The sequence below is a fragment of the Orussus abietinus genome, unplaced genomic scaffold (genome assembly GCF_000612105.2).
Source record: "Orussus abietinus isolate OABI.00-Male unplaced genomic scaffold, Oabi_2.0 scaffold3, whole genome shotgun sequence".
Lineage (NCBI taxonomy): Eukaryota > Metazoa > Arthropoda > Insecta > Hymenoptera > Orussidae > Orussus > Orussus abietinus.
In genome coordinates this window covers 2,082,557-2,100,790 of record NW_019395984.1, presented here as the reverse complement: position 1 = coordinate 2,100,790, position 18,234 = coordinate 2,082,557, and the positions used below count along the sequence as shown (strand labels likewise).

Sequence of the window (18,234 nt, the reverse complement as noted above, 5' to 3'; positions counted from 1 at the left end):
AATGGTTGCTAAGATGTTGCCATCTATCGGCGACGTATCGAAACAGTTTCACGCTGCAACAGCTGCAAACGACGCGCCTCCACTCGGAAGGATATCGCCAGAGATAATGCTTATCTCTTGTGTATACCTCTTCCATGGTGAATGACGTGGCTTCCATTCGGCGGAGTTTCACATGAGATCTTCCGTGTTGTTGTTCCAAACGCTTTTCCGAAAAGATGCGTAAACTTTTGCTTGTGATAGCGATAGCGTTCGCGGTGGTACAGCGGTCCTTTGCTCCACCAGTCACTAAAAACAAAACCGACGATGAGCACAGTGACAAGGAGAATGAAGTCGAGGAAAAGGAAGAAATGGTAAGCTTCCTTGTTCTAGTTGTTTTTATTGTTTCTTTTTCTGTGATCTTTAGCTTCTTTGTGATTTTACCTCAGGAAGACGTCGTGGAGTATCATAGGTATCTCAAAGAGGTCATTCAGGCCCTTGAGAGCGATCCAGAATTCCGTAGTAAATTGGAGAATGCCCAGGAAGCCGATATTCGGGTAAATGCACGTTCGGGTCTGTCGGTCGTCACTAGTGAATGTATAGAATATAGGATTGTTTGGTCTTCAGAGTGGGAAGATAGCACATGAATTGGAGTTCGTGGGCCATCAGGTCAGATCCAAACTAGACGAGCTTAAACGACAAGAATTAGAAAGGTTGAGACACTTGGCGGTAAAGGAATACGAGCTTGAAAATGGCTTGGATCCTTCGAGACTAAAGATCGATTCGCATATTACTAACTATAATCCAAATACTTTTGAAGTTGACGACTTGAAGAAATTAATAGCTAAGGTAACTGTAATGCGAGGAAACCAACCTTTTCTAATTAGAAAAGTGACTATTTTTCAGTTTCTTTATGATCAAACGTTTCAGACTACGCAAGATTTAGCCGAGGCTGACAAGAAAAGAAGGAAAGATTTCAAGGAGTACGAGATGCAAAAGAAATTTGAACAGGAACAGAAGATGAAGGGTAATACTGGTAACTGGGATTGGGATTTTGTGCTTAGTTGCATGAACGGTTTAATTTAATGACAAGCAGCAGGGACTTTTTAATTGGCTCGATTGGTTGTGATCAGGGATGGACGAGAAACAAAGGAAGGATTACGAAGAGGAGTTGCACAAGCTGCAACAGAAGCACATGCAACATCAGCCGGTGGGTAGTGGGTTCCCCGGTACTCCTCCGAACTGCTGGCTCGGAGGTGTTTTTCGCCGTTCTTCCAGACATCTGGATTGAACTTTTAAATATTTCCCAGCTGCACCATCCTGGAAGCAAACAACAGCTAGAAGAGGTGTGGGAAAAGCAGGATCTTATGGACGGTCAGGACTTCGACCCGAAAACATTCTTTTATCTACACGGTGAGATATCCGACAGATCGGACCAGTACTCTTCCAACTACAGCAGTGGATTTAATGATGACATTTAACTAGATTTGGACAGTAACGGAGTGTGGGACGAAAATGAAGTAAAGACTCTCTTCCTGAAAGAGTTGGATAAGATGTATGCCCAAGGAGCTCCAGAGGACGACCTTCGAGAGCGCGTCGAAGAAATGGAGCGAATGAGGGAGCATGTCTTCAAAGAAGCTGACATTAATGGAGATGGTCTCATAAGGTAATAATTGTGAAACCATGAATCTGACGCGTTCCTTCTACTTCAATATGCACGAATTACTCCTCACAGCTGGTTGGAGTTTTTGGAGCAGACCAAAAAACCAGAGTTCCAGAAGGACCCTGGCTGGGAGCCTTTGGACCAGCAACAGCTGTACTCTACTCAGGAATACGAAGCTTTTGAGAGAAGGCGGCAAGAAGAGATACAGAAATTAATAGCGCAAGGCGTGGTACGTACGTGGTTTCGACCGTTTAACTTTTTTTCATTTGCACGTCGTCTTGGCCCCACTGGCTGAAGCGTCTAAGGAATGAGCATGATAACGTCTGATTCTTTAACTCAAAAAACTACTGATTCCTACCCGACACCCTAAATCAGGAATGAATCTCGAAAGTAAGTCTGCACGTTTCGTTCTACACAGCTGACTTGATTATTGTCTTTGTTTGATTTTACGAGGAATAACAAATAGTAGGGAGTAGAGTAGTTAACATAGCTTGTGCACCTTCTGTTGTGTTACCAGCTATCGCCACACTCTGGTAACTATGATCCGGGGCACCATCCTCAACAACAGTACCAACCTCAGCAGCATCAACAGCAGCAGGTTAGTAGATAGTGACTTTGTGAACGAGTGTATTGTCGAGTTATCTACGAATGCAAAAGCGACTAGTTAACGTACCGTCAATCGATCTACATATTTGTAAAGGGTATTTTCAATACTATCAATTGTTTATTCACAGTTCCCATCACAGTTCGCTAACGTGCCTCAGAGCGGTCCCAATCAAGGCTTCGCACCTCCCATGGATCCTAGAGTTTTGAATCACGGACAACAGGCTCAATTCCAAGGCGGCCAACAACACTACGAACAAGTGCCACAACAGCAATATCATGGCCAAATGCCACAGCCGCAATATCACGGCCAAGCGCCGCCCCAACAATATCAAGGCCAAGCGCCACCCCAACAATATCAAGGCCAAGCGCCACCCCAACAATATCAAGGCCAAGCGCCACCCCAACAATATCAAGGTCAAGCGCCACCGCAACAATATCAGGGACAAGTTCCTCATCAGCCCTATCAAGGACATGCTCAGTCACAGTACCAAGGCCAAAAGGAACAAGTCCCTCAACAACCCCCTTATCAACCTAAAGTTCAAACCAACATATCACAGCAACAAAATACTCAACAAAGCGCTCCGCAGCAACAGCAGGAGCTAAAGAACGAACTGGATCAAAATCAAATACCTATTGCAGGTAGCGTTCCTAAGGGGCCCGAACAAATCGCCGTAAACAGCATTCCCAGCGGTACAAAGGTGTAACTGGGAACGCGGCGGCTCACATTGAGATTATCGCAGAACAAGTGGGAGATTAAGAAGTATTTAGACGCCCGAGAGATAAGTGTGCCGAGTCCTCCATTCCGCAATGCGGAATTCTGGATCAAGATCGTGCAATCGGCTAAAGGCACCCCTTGGCCGCTCCGCAGTTTGTTCGCTCTACTTACGCGAGTATACGTTGTAAAGCCTCACTGTAACTACGTAAAACGGCATAGAAAAGAAGAAAAAAAAAAGAAACTACCTTCCGTATACAATGTAATTTAATTGTTTACCTCTGACTAGTAAATTGAGTATTCTCGCACGGATCAAGAGTCTTTATTGAACCTCCCAATGGCCACGGAAATTAACTAGAAAAAAAGAAGAGGAAAAGCGTCAACAAGACATGCGATTGCTTACCCTTCTATTTTTTTTTTTACGACGTTTTTCAAGGGGGTAAAGGATTTCGAGATGACGAAGGATCCTTTGGAATTTTCTTTCTCATGTTTATTATTATTGCATACTGTTTAGGTTACTATATTACTTAGGTATACGTGCCAAGTAGCAACTTAAATGTATGATTGCGTGATTCCGTTTGTTCCTCCGTATTCGCGGCTAGGTAAGGTAGGTAGGTAATGTACGCTTATTTCTCGTTATGTATATATATATATGCACTATAATATATATATATACGGTGTATTTATAGTATAGCATATTTCGGTAGAACGTCGTCCTAACGGCTATCGGTAATAAATAAAAGAGTTAGCGAACGACGGCTGCCCGCGAGGTTCCCGCACACAACACTAGATATCTGTGAGTACGTACGCTAAATAACTGATATCGGTGCACCTGTACCTTCTACGTACACTGCACGGCAATGACGGCGAAGACGACGACAAATCCTTACGAAGGGCCATATCCTTGGCCCTCGCGAGTCCCTTGCGCTGTTAAATAACAAATTCTATCTATTATTTGCCTATCTATCGGGAAACCGAGGACCGCCCCAGCCGGCCGCGGGTTTACCATGCCTGCCCCATCCTTAGGGGGGAAAGAAGAAAAGAAAAAAAAAAAAAAGGGATCTCTTCGAGATCGCATCGAGGTATAGTGCGAGTACCTCCGCGTATTTCGAGCCGCTTCCGCCGGGCCAGGACTTCCGGAGACCGTCCTGTAAACCCAAGGCCAGCCGAAGGCGTCGTATGTACAAAAAAAGAGTCGGCGCTCCCGTGGGAGGCTCCGGGGGCGATAGAAATAAATAGCGAAATACTCCGAGAGACGAAACTATCGTTAAATCGATGCCTAAATAAATACGTTGCGCGCTACGCGGGGGTGCGACACCGCTTCGACACATCGGCCACCCTTACCCTCCTCTGTGCGTACTCCTTTGCGTGGCGATATATATATTTACAGTGTTTTAAAAGTAACGTGGGTTCTCGGCGATCCCGCCGTCAAAGTCGCGTCCTTGTCGCATCGAGAGATGCCTCGGATACGCTAAGGTTCTGCTAAAGAGTTCTCTGTCTAGCTCTCGAGGGTGTACCTCTAGAAAAAGAGGACCGTTTACGAGCGCTTCGGGGTGCCTGGACGTGTCGTTTTCCCCTAATTACTCCGAACCGACGTCGATTCGTTAAATTATGGGGACGGCGTGGCAATCTTTCGCGATGTACCCGTGGCTTGTGTAAGGTAGTCGAGATCGACTTGCTTTCATTTTTTTTTTTTATCATCGGCGAACCCCCCGAAGCCCGGTGGGTCGTCTTTTTCGTCCTGTGCGCTCCTCTGGAAGTCTACGATTTTACGCTAATTGTATGCTTTTTTTTTCTCCCTTTTCTTCGTTTTTCTTCTCTTCTCTGTCTTGTTCGATTTAACGAGAACCCGGCCATAATCGCGCTTAGCCGCACGGCTGTTCGCCGGCATCGACGGAAACGAAAGGAAAGCGTTGTGTGTATCTTTTTGTTCTTTCTTTTTTTTTCTCTCTTCCTTCGTTCGTGCTAATGCACCCAGCAGCAATAATCCTAGTCTCAATACATATATACTTGTGTGTATGTACCGTGTTTCATGTGGGTGTGTGCGTACGTGTCTGCGCGTCTCTTCAATATATATATATATTTATATATATATATATTTGTTTTCCGCAATGTATATATACTTTTCGCATTATATATATATATGTATTTATCTCGTGTGTGTATTTTTTTTTTCTCTCTATTATAGCGTAATAGATACTTTTTTTTTCTTCACTTACGTCTTAAATATGTAATATATAGGTATTCTTTTTTTCATCCCCTTTCGCGGATATATCAAAAAACGTGAAAACGAAACGTCTCTAAGAACCGATCGGCTCGCCCTTCTTTATATATCCCGCCCACGCTGCCCCTCGCGTACGAAAGCAAAGAACCGCTTTTGAGACATGCCATTCCAGGGTATTACCGGTGTACGTGTACTTCGCGTATATCCGTGTATGTGTCAACTTGTGTAAATCCGAAATGGAATTTGTCCGCCTGGTCGTCGCGCGCCCTGGCCGCTGCCCTCTCCGCGGAAGCTCCGGGAGGACATTCTCCCCCGAGCGGGCGCGATCTCGAGAAAATACCCCCAACGAAAGTTGTTGAAAAGGATCTGGCGAACAGCTTTTGTTCGCGACATTTTTCGATACACCGAGTACTTTCGCCGGGATTCCGCTAAAGACGACGAGGCTCAGGGCCCGCGGCCATCCACTGTATCCGGCCTCGCACTCGTCACGCACTCATCGACCACTCTCCATCTCGATCATGCTCGCGCCTTATTAATTAATACGTTTTCTTCCTCGCCTAATCGAAAGATCTCAGAGAAATTCGAGTCATCTCTCTCGGGCGTGGGAACGTCCGAGAAAAAAAACGTCCCGAATCGAGAAACTCTTTCGCGGTCACTGCACGACTCGGCCCATTCACCCCTGGTCACGATCTACGGGACTCTTTTCAACGTTTTTCGTTTGGAAGGCACTTGCTACTTTTTTTTCCCTTTATACAATATTTAATTTAACCCCCTCCTGCTTCCCAGGACTTTTGGTTTGCCTCCTAGCTTCGCCCCCTCCCCCTGTTCACCCCGTTAATTTTAATTTTTACAATAGCGTCCGTTTCACGCCGCCCCGTTTTTGAACACATGTCAGCCCAAATTGTAAAAAGTATCGTCCGAGATATATCGTCGTCTCTCTCACCCTCCGACCTTCCTTCCAACCCTTTCTCACCGCTCGCGTCTCTTTGGAAATCAAAAATAGAAATCGGTAATACGTAACTACGCTTTAAAGAGCTCCAAAGACAGTCCTAGAATCTCACGTTTTTTTTTTGTTTTCATTTTCAACGTCGCTCTCGCCCTTTTCAAATTTTCTCCCCCTCCCGTCCCTCCATCCGCTTACCGATCCCGAGTAATATTAAGTATACTTTAGTATATCCAGCGTTTTCCCCCTTCCGGTATCTCGCGATTCCGCATTCCGCGCGCAAAAACCACTTGTATCAAGAATATCTTTTTCCTTCCCCGGCGCGCTCGGTTATCTTGAATTTACCCCCGATTTATCTCACGCTATCTCTCCCGTGCCAAGCCAAATTGGTATTATCCTAAATTCTGAATTCCTAATTACGCTAAGCTCACCGCTGCGCACGGAAAAGAGGGCCGTAGAAAAAGGACAGGAGGATTCCCGAAACGTGATGCGGCTTCGCCCTCCCATATCGCGAGAATAATCGGAAAATCAAGATCATCGATTTTTATCTTCGACAGCCCTCGCGAAATAAAAGGAAGCGACTGAAGATTCACTTTCGACCCAAGAGCCCTCGGTCTCAATTGTTTTCTTTTTCTATTTTCGACAAGCCCATCCCTCCGTGCGCGACCGAGCCGCAGCGAAAACGACGAACTTTTCTCACGAAGGCCACTTCGAATGTCTCCTTTTACCTACTTACGGGGATTTCCTTTAATCGGGATTGCGGGATCGGCGATAGGGCGAAAAGGCCTTAAACTTGACGCTAATCGACAGGACGAGCTCCGTCTCTTTCCCCCCGCGAGCCTCTCCCCGACCCCGGGACAAGAGGGTCTGAAAAAAAAAAAAACCAGGCGGAAGAAGAGTTCCCGAGCCAATGCCCGATCGATGACGAACCCCCAAAAGTGGCGATCGAACGATCCTTCCGCCGATTTCCGGAGGGCCGGCGAGTCCCGAGAGCCGGCGAGAGGGATTCGCCCGAGGGCTCGAGGTCCCCTTCGATTTGTAAAATTTTGAAAAATAGCACGATCTCTCGAGAGAAAAAAAGCACCCATTCGGCATATATCACTTCACCCAGGCAGGCTTCGCTCTTCCATTCATTCCTCTCGCTTTCCGTCCCTCTCTCCCATTGTCCCAAGCACGCGCACACATCCGCGCCTATCCGAGTGCATCGGGTCGCGTCTCCTAGTTAAATTCCTCTATAATACCTAAACTTAGCAATTTTATATACTTGGCATACCCCAAATATGGCAGGAAGGCAATCATTACACTTTTAATAACGTACGGCGATCAATCCTCCCTCGGGTCCTCTCGACCCGGTCCATCCGCGTCGCATATATATCCGATCTCTCTTACAGCATTTTAATCGTATGGTTAATCGTTTTTAAATTTCCTCTCCTCCCCGACGCGCGCTCCCCGCCTAGACCTTTCGTCCCGACTCCACCGAAAGGCCCGTAAAAATTTTGTACATTTCCCCATGCCGAGCGGAAGCGTCGAAAAGACCCGCGCGGCCCACGTGGAGGGCGTCGCCAATTTTACACCCTGCCGCAAGGCGGGATAGGGTCGACTGACTTCCCCGGGAAGTGACTGAAACGCTCTAGCACCACGGTGGAAACCCTCTCCTTTGGTTCGCACGATCGGAAAAAAGCCTTTCCGCCGTCCGCTCGGCGTCCTTTCCGCGCGTCCCTCCCATCCCGGAACCGCCGCCATCTCTGGATCGCCCGGCCTGGCGCGGCGCGACTCTTACGAACTATTATACATTTGGCATTAACGTATGGGCTCTAATATTTCCATATGCGTAGGTATAAATAACGTGGTAATGTGTCCTTTCCTAGGCGAGTCTCGGCGACTCGCGCGGGGCGAGAACTCGCTACTTTTGCGCGTTTCCAACCTGTGTGTCCGTGTATTCCCTCCCTTCCGCCCCCTCCCCGCGATTTCTACGGAACGCGCGAGTTACGACGGCGCCGGAAAAAGCGCCGCGACGGCCTTCGGGGGTCCCTCCACCGGTCTAACTGTAAACAGCCCCCGATATCCGTCGAAAACGGAAGTGCCGACTGCGAAGGGATTGCACGCTTCCCCCCGCCTGAATATATATATATACTTTTTATTTATCTATATATACCTCTCCGCGTCGCAGCAACGCCATCCTCGCCGAGGAGTATCCCAAAGAGCCGCGGGAACGCCGCGAGTCCAACTGCGCCTCTTCCCTCGCGCGTCCGAATTTTGATTGTAAGCCTCTCCCTCCCGCTCCCTTCCGACCCAATCCGCCCTCTCTCTCCCCTCTTCCCGGAGTCCTACCCGGAGACGGTCTCTCCTCCCCTTCGCTCGCGCGGCCTACCGCGCGCACGTGCGCGCCGCCCGTCCCTCGCGCGTGTATATTTATATATAATATATATATTTATATTTATATTTATATATAATATACCTTTTATTTGTATTTATATATAATATACCTTTTATTTGTATTTATATTTATATATATATCTATATGTCCACGGAGTTCCATGTACTCGTTATGTATAGGCGTATGTATAAGCGGGGGCTCCCGCCGGCCGGGTGGCCGCGGCTGGGTCCCTCCTGGCGGGCACCCTGGCGGGGTCACTGCCGAGGTCACTGCCGGGGTCACTGCCGGGGGGCCCGGCCCCACTATTCGCAGCGGGAGTCGGTCAGCGGCTCGAGCTTCACGGGGATCTTATCCTTGTCCTTGAGCCCGTGGGGGCTCTTGACCAGGTCGGCGATGTCCTCCTGGAAGAGGTTCTCAGGCCGGGGGCTGACGAAGGTGCGGGCGGGCTTGTAGGTCATGCCGCTGACCCCGATGCCGACCTCCACGCTATTGGGCATGTGCCCGGGGTCGATCAGAGGGCCCAGGGGGCTCGCCAGGGGACTCTCCATGGGGCTCTCCGGAGGCCCCCCGGACCCCGGGCTCGCCATGCCCAGATTCAGGGGGGAGTTGCCGCTGTTGTTGCCCCCCTGGTTGCCGGTGTTGCTGTTCTGCCCGTTGGCCCCGGGGCCTCCGTGCTGGTGTTGCTGGTGCTGCTGCTGCTGTTGCTGCTGTTGCTGCTGCTGGCTCGCCTGGATCGCGGCCTGCAGGTTCGATGGCAGGTTCGACGACAGGTTCGAGGTCAGGTTGGCGCCTATCATGTCGTGCACGCCCTGCTGGGACTGCGCCGCCGCCACGATGTTGCACATCTGGTGCCGGAGACCTGGAACAAGCGAGGAGGCGTTCGGAGACGGTGCACCGTGGCCCTCCTTACCTGGGGACGGGTCGATCCGCACCTTGGGCGACTGCGGCGACCGCGGCGGCCGCAGCGGCCCCGGGGCTCACCGCCCCCTCGGGCCCGTTGCAGGCCGCGTAGTTCGCCAGGCTGGGGTACATGGTGGTCGGCTCCTCCTTGACGATGTGGCCCGAGTGTCCGTCCCTGAAGACCACGGCGCGGATCACGCCGCGGATGTGCTCGTCGGGCCACACTCCCAGCAGGATTCTCTGGGGCCGCCCTCTGCCCTTGGGCCTGAGGTCTGAAATCAAAGAGAGAGACGCGGACCCTCCGTCAGCCGACGACGCCGACGCCGCCGTCGGACCTTCGCCTCTCGGTCGTCGCCCGAGTCCCCCGATGCCCCGTTCCGCCCGCCACTCGAGGAAACGGCGATCCCCCTTGCGAGAGGTGCGAGACCGAGACCGATCTCGCTCCTCGGCAGACCCACCCCTCGCTAATCTCCCCCCTGGGGCGCTAATCCCCCAGGAGGGAGAACGAGAGAGAAGGCCGGGGCGCAAGAGCGAGCCGGAGCGGGAAGGAGAGCCGAGGCTCGCGGCCGCGATAACGCCCGCCGACGAGCGATAAAATAACGAATTAAAGCGCCCCGCGTAAACACAATGGCCGCGAAATCGAATAACCGCAAGGAACGAGCCCTAATGCACCCGGGGAACGAGCCGCCAGTCCGCGGCGACGTAATTGCGCCGTTTACGAGCGCAACTAAATCCGCTCCCGGGGCCCCTTCCGCCCCCGCGGGCTATCGCTTAGAATATTGTTTATCGTCTTTTATTAACTATTCGCGATTGGCTCGGGACCCCGAGAACTCGGCTCCCCCTCCCTTTCTCCCCTGGACTGGAATTCCCTCCGAGAAGCCCGAGCCCCGCCACCGGGGACTCGGGAGGACCGACCGGGAGGCGAAGATGCACTTTTTTAGAGAAATCATTGAAAATGGCAACTAACACTCACCGGCCCCGCCGTCCGCGCTTGGTCCCAGCATGTTGTGCACCCTGTTCGCGTAGAGGACGAACGTGGGGTACGGAATGTCGTACTTCCTGGAAAGGGGAAAGATACCGCGGTTAAGATCGTCCTTGGTCTTCCGGCCATGAATTTAAGTCGAATTGTAAAGGTCATGGATTAATGGGAAAAAATGAACGGAGCCACTTGGGGGGTCAAACGAGGTTCCACGGTGGTTCCGGAAGTCTTGGGTAGATTAAGGGTCGGTTGAGGGGAAGAAACCCACCTAGCCGCCTGGCTGAGAGAGAGTCCCTCCTTGAGGACGCTGAAGATGGCCTCGGCCATGGTCTCGGGCCTCCAGGACTTGAGGGGCCCGCGCTCCCTGAACCGCAGGTTGTGCACCAGGCTCTGGTTGGTGTTCCAGCACTTCTGCCACATGGACTGCAGCTGGTACTGGTAGCTGTCTGCTGTAACAACCCCCCGCGAGAAAGAGCGGAGACGGGTCGATTAGTCGGGTCTCGTGGCGGTCGATCGAGGCGATCGATCCCGATCGGCGGATCGGTCGGTCGATCGACGAGTCGCATCGCGGCTCTAGGGACCGTCCTAGTTACGCACTCCGGCTGCGTCGGGATATGTAAGTGTACGTAACGATTCGTAAATCTAGGTAAAGGATCTCTCTCTCTCCCTCTATCTCGTCTTTCATATACTCCGGGTCATTTCGCAGCTCGTTTACTCTCTCTCTCTCTCTTACGTCGTTTATGGACCGTATACCTTGGACGGCGAGAGCGACCTGTAAAAAAGCGCTGATTTAGGGCCACAAGGGGAGGGCAGGGTAAAATAACGGGGACGGGACCAATACACGCATCGTCGTATGGGGTAACGTATCGATTGTATTGCGAAATCCCATACAATCGCTCTTACTCTCCGCCATTCTCTCCCCCATTCTCCCTCACTCTCTCTCTCTCTCACTCGCTCACTTCGTGTATAACAAAATACGGCGCTGTCGTAATCGTATAAAAAGGGTTGGTCGACGCGCCGAATTCCTTAACGCGCTAAGGGTTAATCGCAGACTCGTTATTGCATGTCGTCCTGGGCTGGGAGCTCGAGTCGCTCCTCGTCGCTGCACTCGCTGCACTCGCAGCATCCGATGCACTCCGCGAGCGGGCGCGCCAGCGCGCAGAGATGGCCTCAATTCGCCGCGATTATTTGATAGTTAACTTATTGGCTCTAATTAGGCCTGGTCCAATTTGACGTTTAATACAATTCATCGGAAATAACATATGTGTGCAAGAGGGAGCGCCCTCGGCGCTTCTGCCGATCAGCCGCGAAATTGGCTAATCGCGATGCACCGCGACGCGAGGCGCAGTTCCACTTCCTCCCGAGGGGTTTCGGTGCAAGATGCCCGTAAACTGCATCCGAGCACCGCCCTATATTTTTTTTTTTCCTCCAAGATCTATCAATTCCTTCTAGTCCTGGAATTTCAATCGCGGTCTCCGTACACGTCTCTCATGATTTCCCAGGCATGAATATAATAATTTAACGTATCGAGGATAAATCTAATGATTTGTACAGAATTATATCCTAGATATCGCGTAAGCGCCGAGGAGCGTCGAAAAACGAGCCCGACTCCCATGGACGAGGAGCTCCTCGTTCGAGGGCCGGAAAAAATGGCTTAAACCCTAAACGTCTATCTACAATTTCGCGGACAAGGTCATCCTTTGAGCAAACTAGACTGGGATCCGACTCCGAGCACCGTGCGCAGGTTGGGCTCTCCGACCGCATGCAAACTAAGTACAACATTTCCGAGAAAGGTAAAGAAAAAAATGGAAGAACGCCAACGCAATTCCGAAACGGGGAAGAACATTAGATTGCTTTCATGCCAGGCAAGACGCGTTCCGACCGAGCTCGATTCTCCGAACAAATCGCAATAATGTACAAAGTACGTATATATAATATATATATATATATATATATATATATATATATTCTCTCTTTTAGTCACTTCGAATAAAGCTCTAAGCGAAGACTTGCAAGTGGAGAAACGCAACGGTGGTCGGGACGATTTCGGGGGACGGGGCGACGAATGAAGGGGGAGGTGGAGGAATAAAAAAAATGAAGAAAAACCGGAGAAACGCAACGCGTCCGCCTCGAGTCTTGCTCTCTTAACTTATGAACTCCCTTAAGTCCTATTCGCGAACGTAGCACCGCCGGGCTTCGCAAAACCCCTGATAGAGTGTGTGGCTAAACGACGAGGTCGTCGACTGGGCACCGAAGGGAAAAGATAAAGGAAAGAAAAAAAAAAAAAAAAGAAAAAGAAACGTCTACCTACCTAAGGAAAAGTTAACGCCGCGAGATCGCGCTAAACGATTGGCAAGTCTTGCGTCGAGAATCGAGGGGCAACGCGGCCCCTCCCTTGACTCGACTAAAGGTACGCTTAATAAATAGAAAACGGAATGATCGGCGACGCATCGGCGGCCGAAAGTGCGCGGTCGCACCTCTACCCTTCCGCGGGGAAAAAAAAAAGAAATCCGCGGGGGCTCCGACTGGACGCGACCGAGCAAAACGGCGCATCGAGCGATAATTAGTACCTAGTGCATCTGGTGTGCACACCTTTAATCCGTTCTTGGTCCCTCCCGTCTCTTAAGGCGGGGATGAAAATTCGACCCCCGAAACGCGTCACCCTAATTTCTCTAGAACGCGTGGGTGGCGGGTCTCTGGGGCAATTACGTATGTATCTATTAACGTATAGCGGGGTTGAGTCCTCCCTCTACAAGGCGCGACGGAACTCGTGGCCACTCTTTGCACATCTTCATCCTAACAGAAAACGGCGCCGAAAAGTCCTACACGACTTTTCCCCTCGGATGCATACCTTGCCGGTAATAATTAATTATCCATTGAATTATCACGAACGAACCGTGGAGGGAAATCGTAGAGGACTCGTCGACTCGAGTTATAAGGAGAGGGATGCGTAAATCGTGGGGACGAATTTTGTCGCGTACCGTAGAGAAGATCTAGGCGAGAGCCGTCCCCTCGGCAAGGGGTAGCACTCGCCAGTTCTTGGGGGGTAGGTTCCGGGGGGCGGGGGAGGGCCGGCCCTCTCGGCCCCGGGGTCATTCGTTTTCGTTCTCGTCGTTGAAGTAGAGGGAGACTATCGAGTGCTTCTTGCAGAAGGCCCACCACCAGCGGAACCCGGCGAGCCCGGTGAAGACGAACCCCGGGTCTCGCTTCCTTCTGAGCTTCTCGACGAAGTTCAGGATCGCGTTGAGGGACTTCTTGGTCCTGCGGTTGTAGGGGCTGACGCTGATGTCGCAGCAGAACTCGAGGACGGCCGTCTCCTCGGCGGGGTTGAGGCCGGCCTCCTCGAGGACCATCATCCTCTTAGACTTGCCGAGGATGTTGTCGTAGAGGGTGCCCTTCGGGATCCCGTACTTGCTCGAGGCCTGGGTGAACCGCATCTTCTGGGTCACCACCGCCTCGATCGCCTCCTGGAGGTCGTGGCGCGTCCACGTGGGCGCCTTCAGCTTCAGCAGGCTCGAATAGTCAGCTAGAAATTCATCACAGGGCGGATACCAGGGTGGCCACCACCTCGACGGCGCTCCTCTCCGGGAGACCCGGAGCCTCGGAGGTCCCCGCGACCGACGCCGTTGCCTTGGCTCGAGGCAAGGACCAGAAAAGAAAAGAAATGGTAAAACAAACCGAGAAATAAAGCGACCGGGAAGAAGGGATCCCCCGATCGGCTCCCCTTGGACCGAGCAAAGCATCCTGGCCAGGTGAGAATCGAAGGGTGGCGAGGAACTAGAGGTCAGAGGTTAAAGATTTCCCTTCGGGTGAGTGCCCACCCTGGTTCCCTTTCTCCCTCTCTCTCGTACGCTCTTACATCCTCCCTCTCTCTCCCTTTATCACCGCGCAGACGAGGCGATATCGGATGCTTCCCGCGATCCGGCGACGACCGGAGAGGTCCGAGAAGAATTCCGGCGGATACGGGAAGAGGGGAGCCTCCGCGAGGAAGAAGGCCCCCAAGGGAGCGCCCAGGACGTGCTCTTCGTCTCTTCGGGGTAGTCCCAGGATCGAGCGGTCTCGCTCTCTCGCGCGGCGAGCGGAAGTCGCGTTATCGGCGCCATTAACCGAGGGCCACTCCGGCTCTATCTAAATTGCATTCTACGTTCGAGCAAAACGCATTCCTCCGGCCTATTGTGCCGGGGGCCTGCTTCCTCGCCGTCCTCGGTCCTCCTGGACGCCCCGTGGTCCTCTTCGTGGTTCTCTTCGGTCGCCGCGACGTCGCGGGTCCCCTGGCCGCGTCTCGCCAAGCGGATGGAAATAAATCAAACCAGGAGAGAAATAAATGGGAGGAAGGTGTGAAAGGCGGTGACGGACCACTGACAAGGTTTGTTAGTCGTGGAAGGAGAAGCTGGTCCTTCTGGTTCTACTTCGTATCCTGGTTTCCCTTTTCCTCGGATCGGGGCGAGTTAACGCGAGGGTGCGATCGGCCCTTGCCGGGTCGTGGTGTTGGTTCCTAGATACACGGTCGAAGACGGGGAGAGACGCTTCCGCTTAGTGATAGTGTTCGTACTCACCGGCTATACTGGAGGTGGAGGCACCGAGCCAAGCGTGGGACGATTCCAACAACTTGGCCTGAAACAGAGAAAAAAAGAGGAGCCGATTAGTCGATCGGTCGATGAAGCGGCAAATCACCGACTTAGAGCTACTCCGGCGATTTCCTTGCACCTCCACGGAGGCGCAACGAAGGGAGCGTCGAGACCGGTGCACCCTTTCCGGGTGGGGAGACGCGCCCCTCCGTGGTCTTAGGTCCAGCTGCGGCGGTTCCGGGGGGCAGGTGCCCCCGCGGCATCCCGAGGAGCGACCTACAACTTTCCTAATATATGGGGAGGCCTCCGAGGCGAAGGGGTTGCGGACGTCGAAAGCGAAAGACACACGCAAAGTTGGCTCATTTGAAAAGTTCCCCGCGCCGCGGCGGCGCGGTTTCCGCTCCTCCTGGGGCCGATTCCGCAATCCTGAGGCAATGACTTCATATCTCGCGCGGGGTCCCGACTTTTCAAATTAATTTTTAAGGGTCTCATCGCGGGCTTCGACCGCGCCCGATCCGCCGGCGAAGACCGCGGTCGCGGCCACTCCGTGTGCGGCAACTTTCCGCCCCCCGGAAAAATTCCGGGAGGAGGTGAAGAGGGTCGAGCGTTCTAACCGGCCGGTAAAACGCACAATTTTCCTGGCCAATTTGGCCCGCCCCCTTCCCGGCCCGGCCGGGTGACGCGCGGCCCGACCGCAGCGTTTTTTCCATGAATACTGCAGCCCCGTACAAGGCGCACGACTCGCACCCTGACTTGCACCCTGACTTCCACCCTGCATAGGGGAGGACGTCGGTTCCGCTTGCGTATTAATAAGCCTCTGGGTGCGGCGTCGCGACGTCGCGACTCCTTTGGGGCCTCCACTCGGGAGGGCGTCGAGATCGCGCCCCCGGAGGGATTTCCGCGTTAAAACGCGTACGGATAAACGGAAACGCGGGAATCTCGCACAGGAAGATAGACCAGCCCCCGATCTATCTTCCCGTCATCCCTCCGAAGAAGAGGGAAGAAATTGCAGGCCGCGGAAGGAGAGCGGACCGCTCCGAAATAAAAGGGCTCCGCGCGGAAAGAGTGGGTGGGGATGCGCCGGGGGGGGAGGAGGGGGGCCTCGCAGGCACACAGGGGCATTGCAATTTTCTCGTCAATGCACACGTCAACCCGAACGTCCCGGGGATATTCTCAGCTGCGCCGCGGGGACACGAGACAATGAAAAATGCACGCGCCGCGATATACACTTTTGTGTCCGACTTGCAACTGCAGCTCCCCCCGCCCGCGGAACGGCCGACTGCTCAATAATTCTTTGTGTGGTTAGGCGAGAGAGAGAGAGAGGAGAGACATGCGCCTACGCGGGTCCTACGTACGGCGAGTGCACGTCGAGTGCACGCGCGAGTACGTGGCACTCCCGACGTTGCGCGGCCGCTATTTCGCGAAATTGCTCTCCCTCTTGGGCGAAGAGGGAAAGAGGAAGAGAGAGAGAGGGACCGCCACCCCCGAAAAGGACGCTCCTCCCCGCGGGTGACGAATTCCCCCCTCCCCTATAATCCTTCGGGACCGATAGAAGATTAAAAAAAAAAGAAAAGAGAGGGAGGGAGAGAAAAATTGAAAGGGCCGAGCCAGGGGTCGAGTCGACCCCGAAAATCGGGCCCGACCTCGCCGACGCTCCTCGTCGGGACGTCCACCAAGTCGCTACTCCGCGCTAATTCCGGCAAATATTTGCAGGCAAGGATATGGGCGGGCGGGTCGGAGGGGGGGATGGATTTTAGTCAACAACGAGCAGACGGAGCGAGGGTGCGAGAAAGCGAGAAGGCGAGAGCGACCGAGGCCGCGGGGAGGGATCGAGGCCGGGAGAGAGAGAGAGAGATAGACGGAGCTCCGAGTTTTGCGCGCCCTGGAAATTTCTAATCAGATTACCGCGGATTAGCAAAGTTCGTTTGTTCTAATGAAATTCGTCTAAATTAACGTCGGGAGCGCCGGCAAGGACTCCGCCACCCTCCCGAGGTTCCGGAGGGTGGGCGAGGTGCGTCTCGGTGCACGGTCCAGCCTCGACTGAGCCTCGGTCTACGGAGACCACGCGACGAGCCCGACCGAGCTCCTCCAGGGTTGGCCGAAAATAGAAAATTCGCCCTTCTCGATCTCGATCGCGAAAGTGTAAAGGACGAAAGGAAAGAAATGAAATTCTGCCAGAAAAGAAAAAAAAAAAGCAACGATCCACCACTTTTTCCCACCTCTTCTCCTTTTTCGACGGGGCCTCCCTTCCCGACGCGCTCGCCAACGTAAACGCGCGGCCGCCAGGACGTCGAGTGCACGCGTTAATTGTCGTGCAAACGCACCGGCCGCGGCGGCCGCGCAAACACCCGCCCGCGGCGGATTCGCGCGCGGATTCCGCAGCGTCGGTGCGGACGCGCCCCGCGTTAATATTTTACCCGGCGGTCTAATGTTTAAACTATCGCGGTGATACCGTGCCGGCGGCCGTCGCGCCTCCGCTCGCGGAATTCGGATAAATAGATTTATTTACTTGCGATTAATTGATGCGGCGCGCGAGCGCGCGACCGAGCCATGCCGAGAGAGATCGGATTGTTTCGCGTTTACCCGCGTGTCGACGCGGGGCGTCGTTATCGGCGAATCGGCGATCTGCCAACTTTGGGTGGAGTTCGGTCATCCCCCTCTTTCCCGATCCAGGGATAAGACGCGGGGGAGAGCGGTTCTCGCGGGACAGAAAATCCGAATGTAGGAAAATATGAAAAATAAAAGAATTAAGGAGGAACGAAAAAAAAGAAAAAAAAAACAGAAGAGAATTAAGGAGACACGCTTTCGCGCCGGGCAGGCCCGTGACGAGCGTTCGCGACAATTTTCGACAAAACAATTGCGCAATCAAGTGGCCGCTCCGGTGCACGAGAGCGTGCCCGCCGCGCGGTCCCTCCGCTCCCCCCTCGGGATTATAGTAATCGCCGCCGCGTCATTTTCTTCGCGCACCGCCGACCGCGGGGCACACGCGCCTCGACGCTTCCGCTCCCGTCCGGATTTCTCGGGAATAAAACCTCCCATATACTTATGCGCGACCACACATACGTACATATGTATGTATTTTTCCGCGAAGGATTTCGAAACGCGGCGAAAGGTGAAAAAAATCCCGCGAGTTAGCGGCTGGGCCGCAAAGGAGCCGCGGAGGGGGGGGGGATCGATCCGCCATCGGCTTCGGATGGGTCTCGGATGCGCCGGATACGGCCGCGGATACGCCGGATATCCTCTCTCTAGGTGGAGGGGCCCCCGAACCGCAGGGTTGGCTCGGATG

General features: G+C 53.1%; 2 protein-coding genes across 8 annotated transcripts in view; one reads left to right on the top strand and one right to left on the bottom strand.

Annotated features, from left to right (window-relative positions):
• The first annotated feature begins 133 nt into the window (after positions 1–133).
• LOC105699135 (nucleobindin-2) lies at positions 134–3,269 on the top strand. Of its 3 annotated transcripts, none has more exons than XM_012423899.2 (10): positions 135–350; positions 426–533; positions 604–825; positions 907–1,003; positions 1,110–1,186; positions 1,287–1,389; positions 1,462–1,642; positions 1,712–1,868; positions 2,157–2,237; positions 2,374–3,269. In XM_012423899.2, the coding sequence occupies exons 1-10, from the start codon at positions 216–218 to the stop codon at positions 2,947–2,949; spliced, it is 1,737 nt and encodes a 578-aa protein (XP_012279322.1). In that variant the 5' UTR covers positions 135–215; the 3' UTR covers positions 2,950–3,269. The 3 variants fall into 3 exon arrangements, with proteins under 3 accessions (XP_012279323.1, XP_012279322.1, XP_012279321.1); XM_012423898.2 differs by having other exon boundaries at positions 907–1,012; XM_012423900.2 differs by lacking the exon at positions 2,157–2,237 and having other exon boundaries at positions 134–350; positions 907–1,012.
• A 1,854-nt stretch (positions 3,270–5,123) lies between these two features.
• Positions 5,124–18,234, bottom strand: part of LOC105699134 (protein bric-a-brac 1) — a 113,276-nt gene continuing 100,165 nt past the window's right edge. For 4 of the 5 annotated variants that reach the window (XM_012423895.1, XM_012423894.1, XM_012423893.1 and 1 more), the window contains 5 exons: positions 14,937–14,994; positions 10,649–10,826; positions 10,369–10,460; positions 9,434–9,673; positions 5,124–9,360 (listed from right to left, as the gene is read on the bottom strand). In XM_012423895.1, the coding sequence (XP_012279318.1) occupies positions 8,804–9,360; positions 9,434–9,673; positions 10,369–10,460; positions 10,649–10,826; positions 14,937–14,994 (1,125 nt within the window). In that variant the 3' untranslated portion in view covers positions 5,124–8,803. The remainder of the gene's footprint in view (positions 9,361–9,433; positions 9,674–10,368; positions 10,461–10,648; positions 10,827–14,936; positions 14,995–18,234) is intronic. The other variant, XM_012423897.1, reaches the window with a different exon arrangement.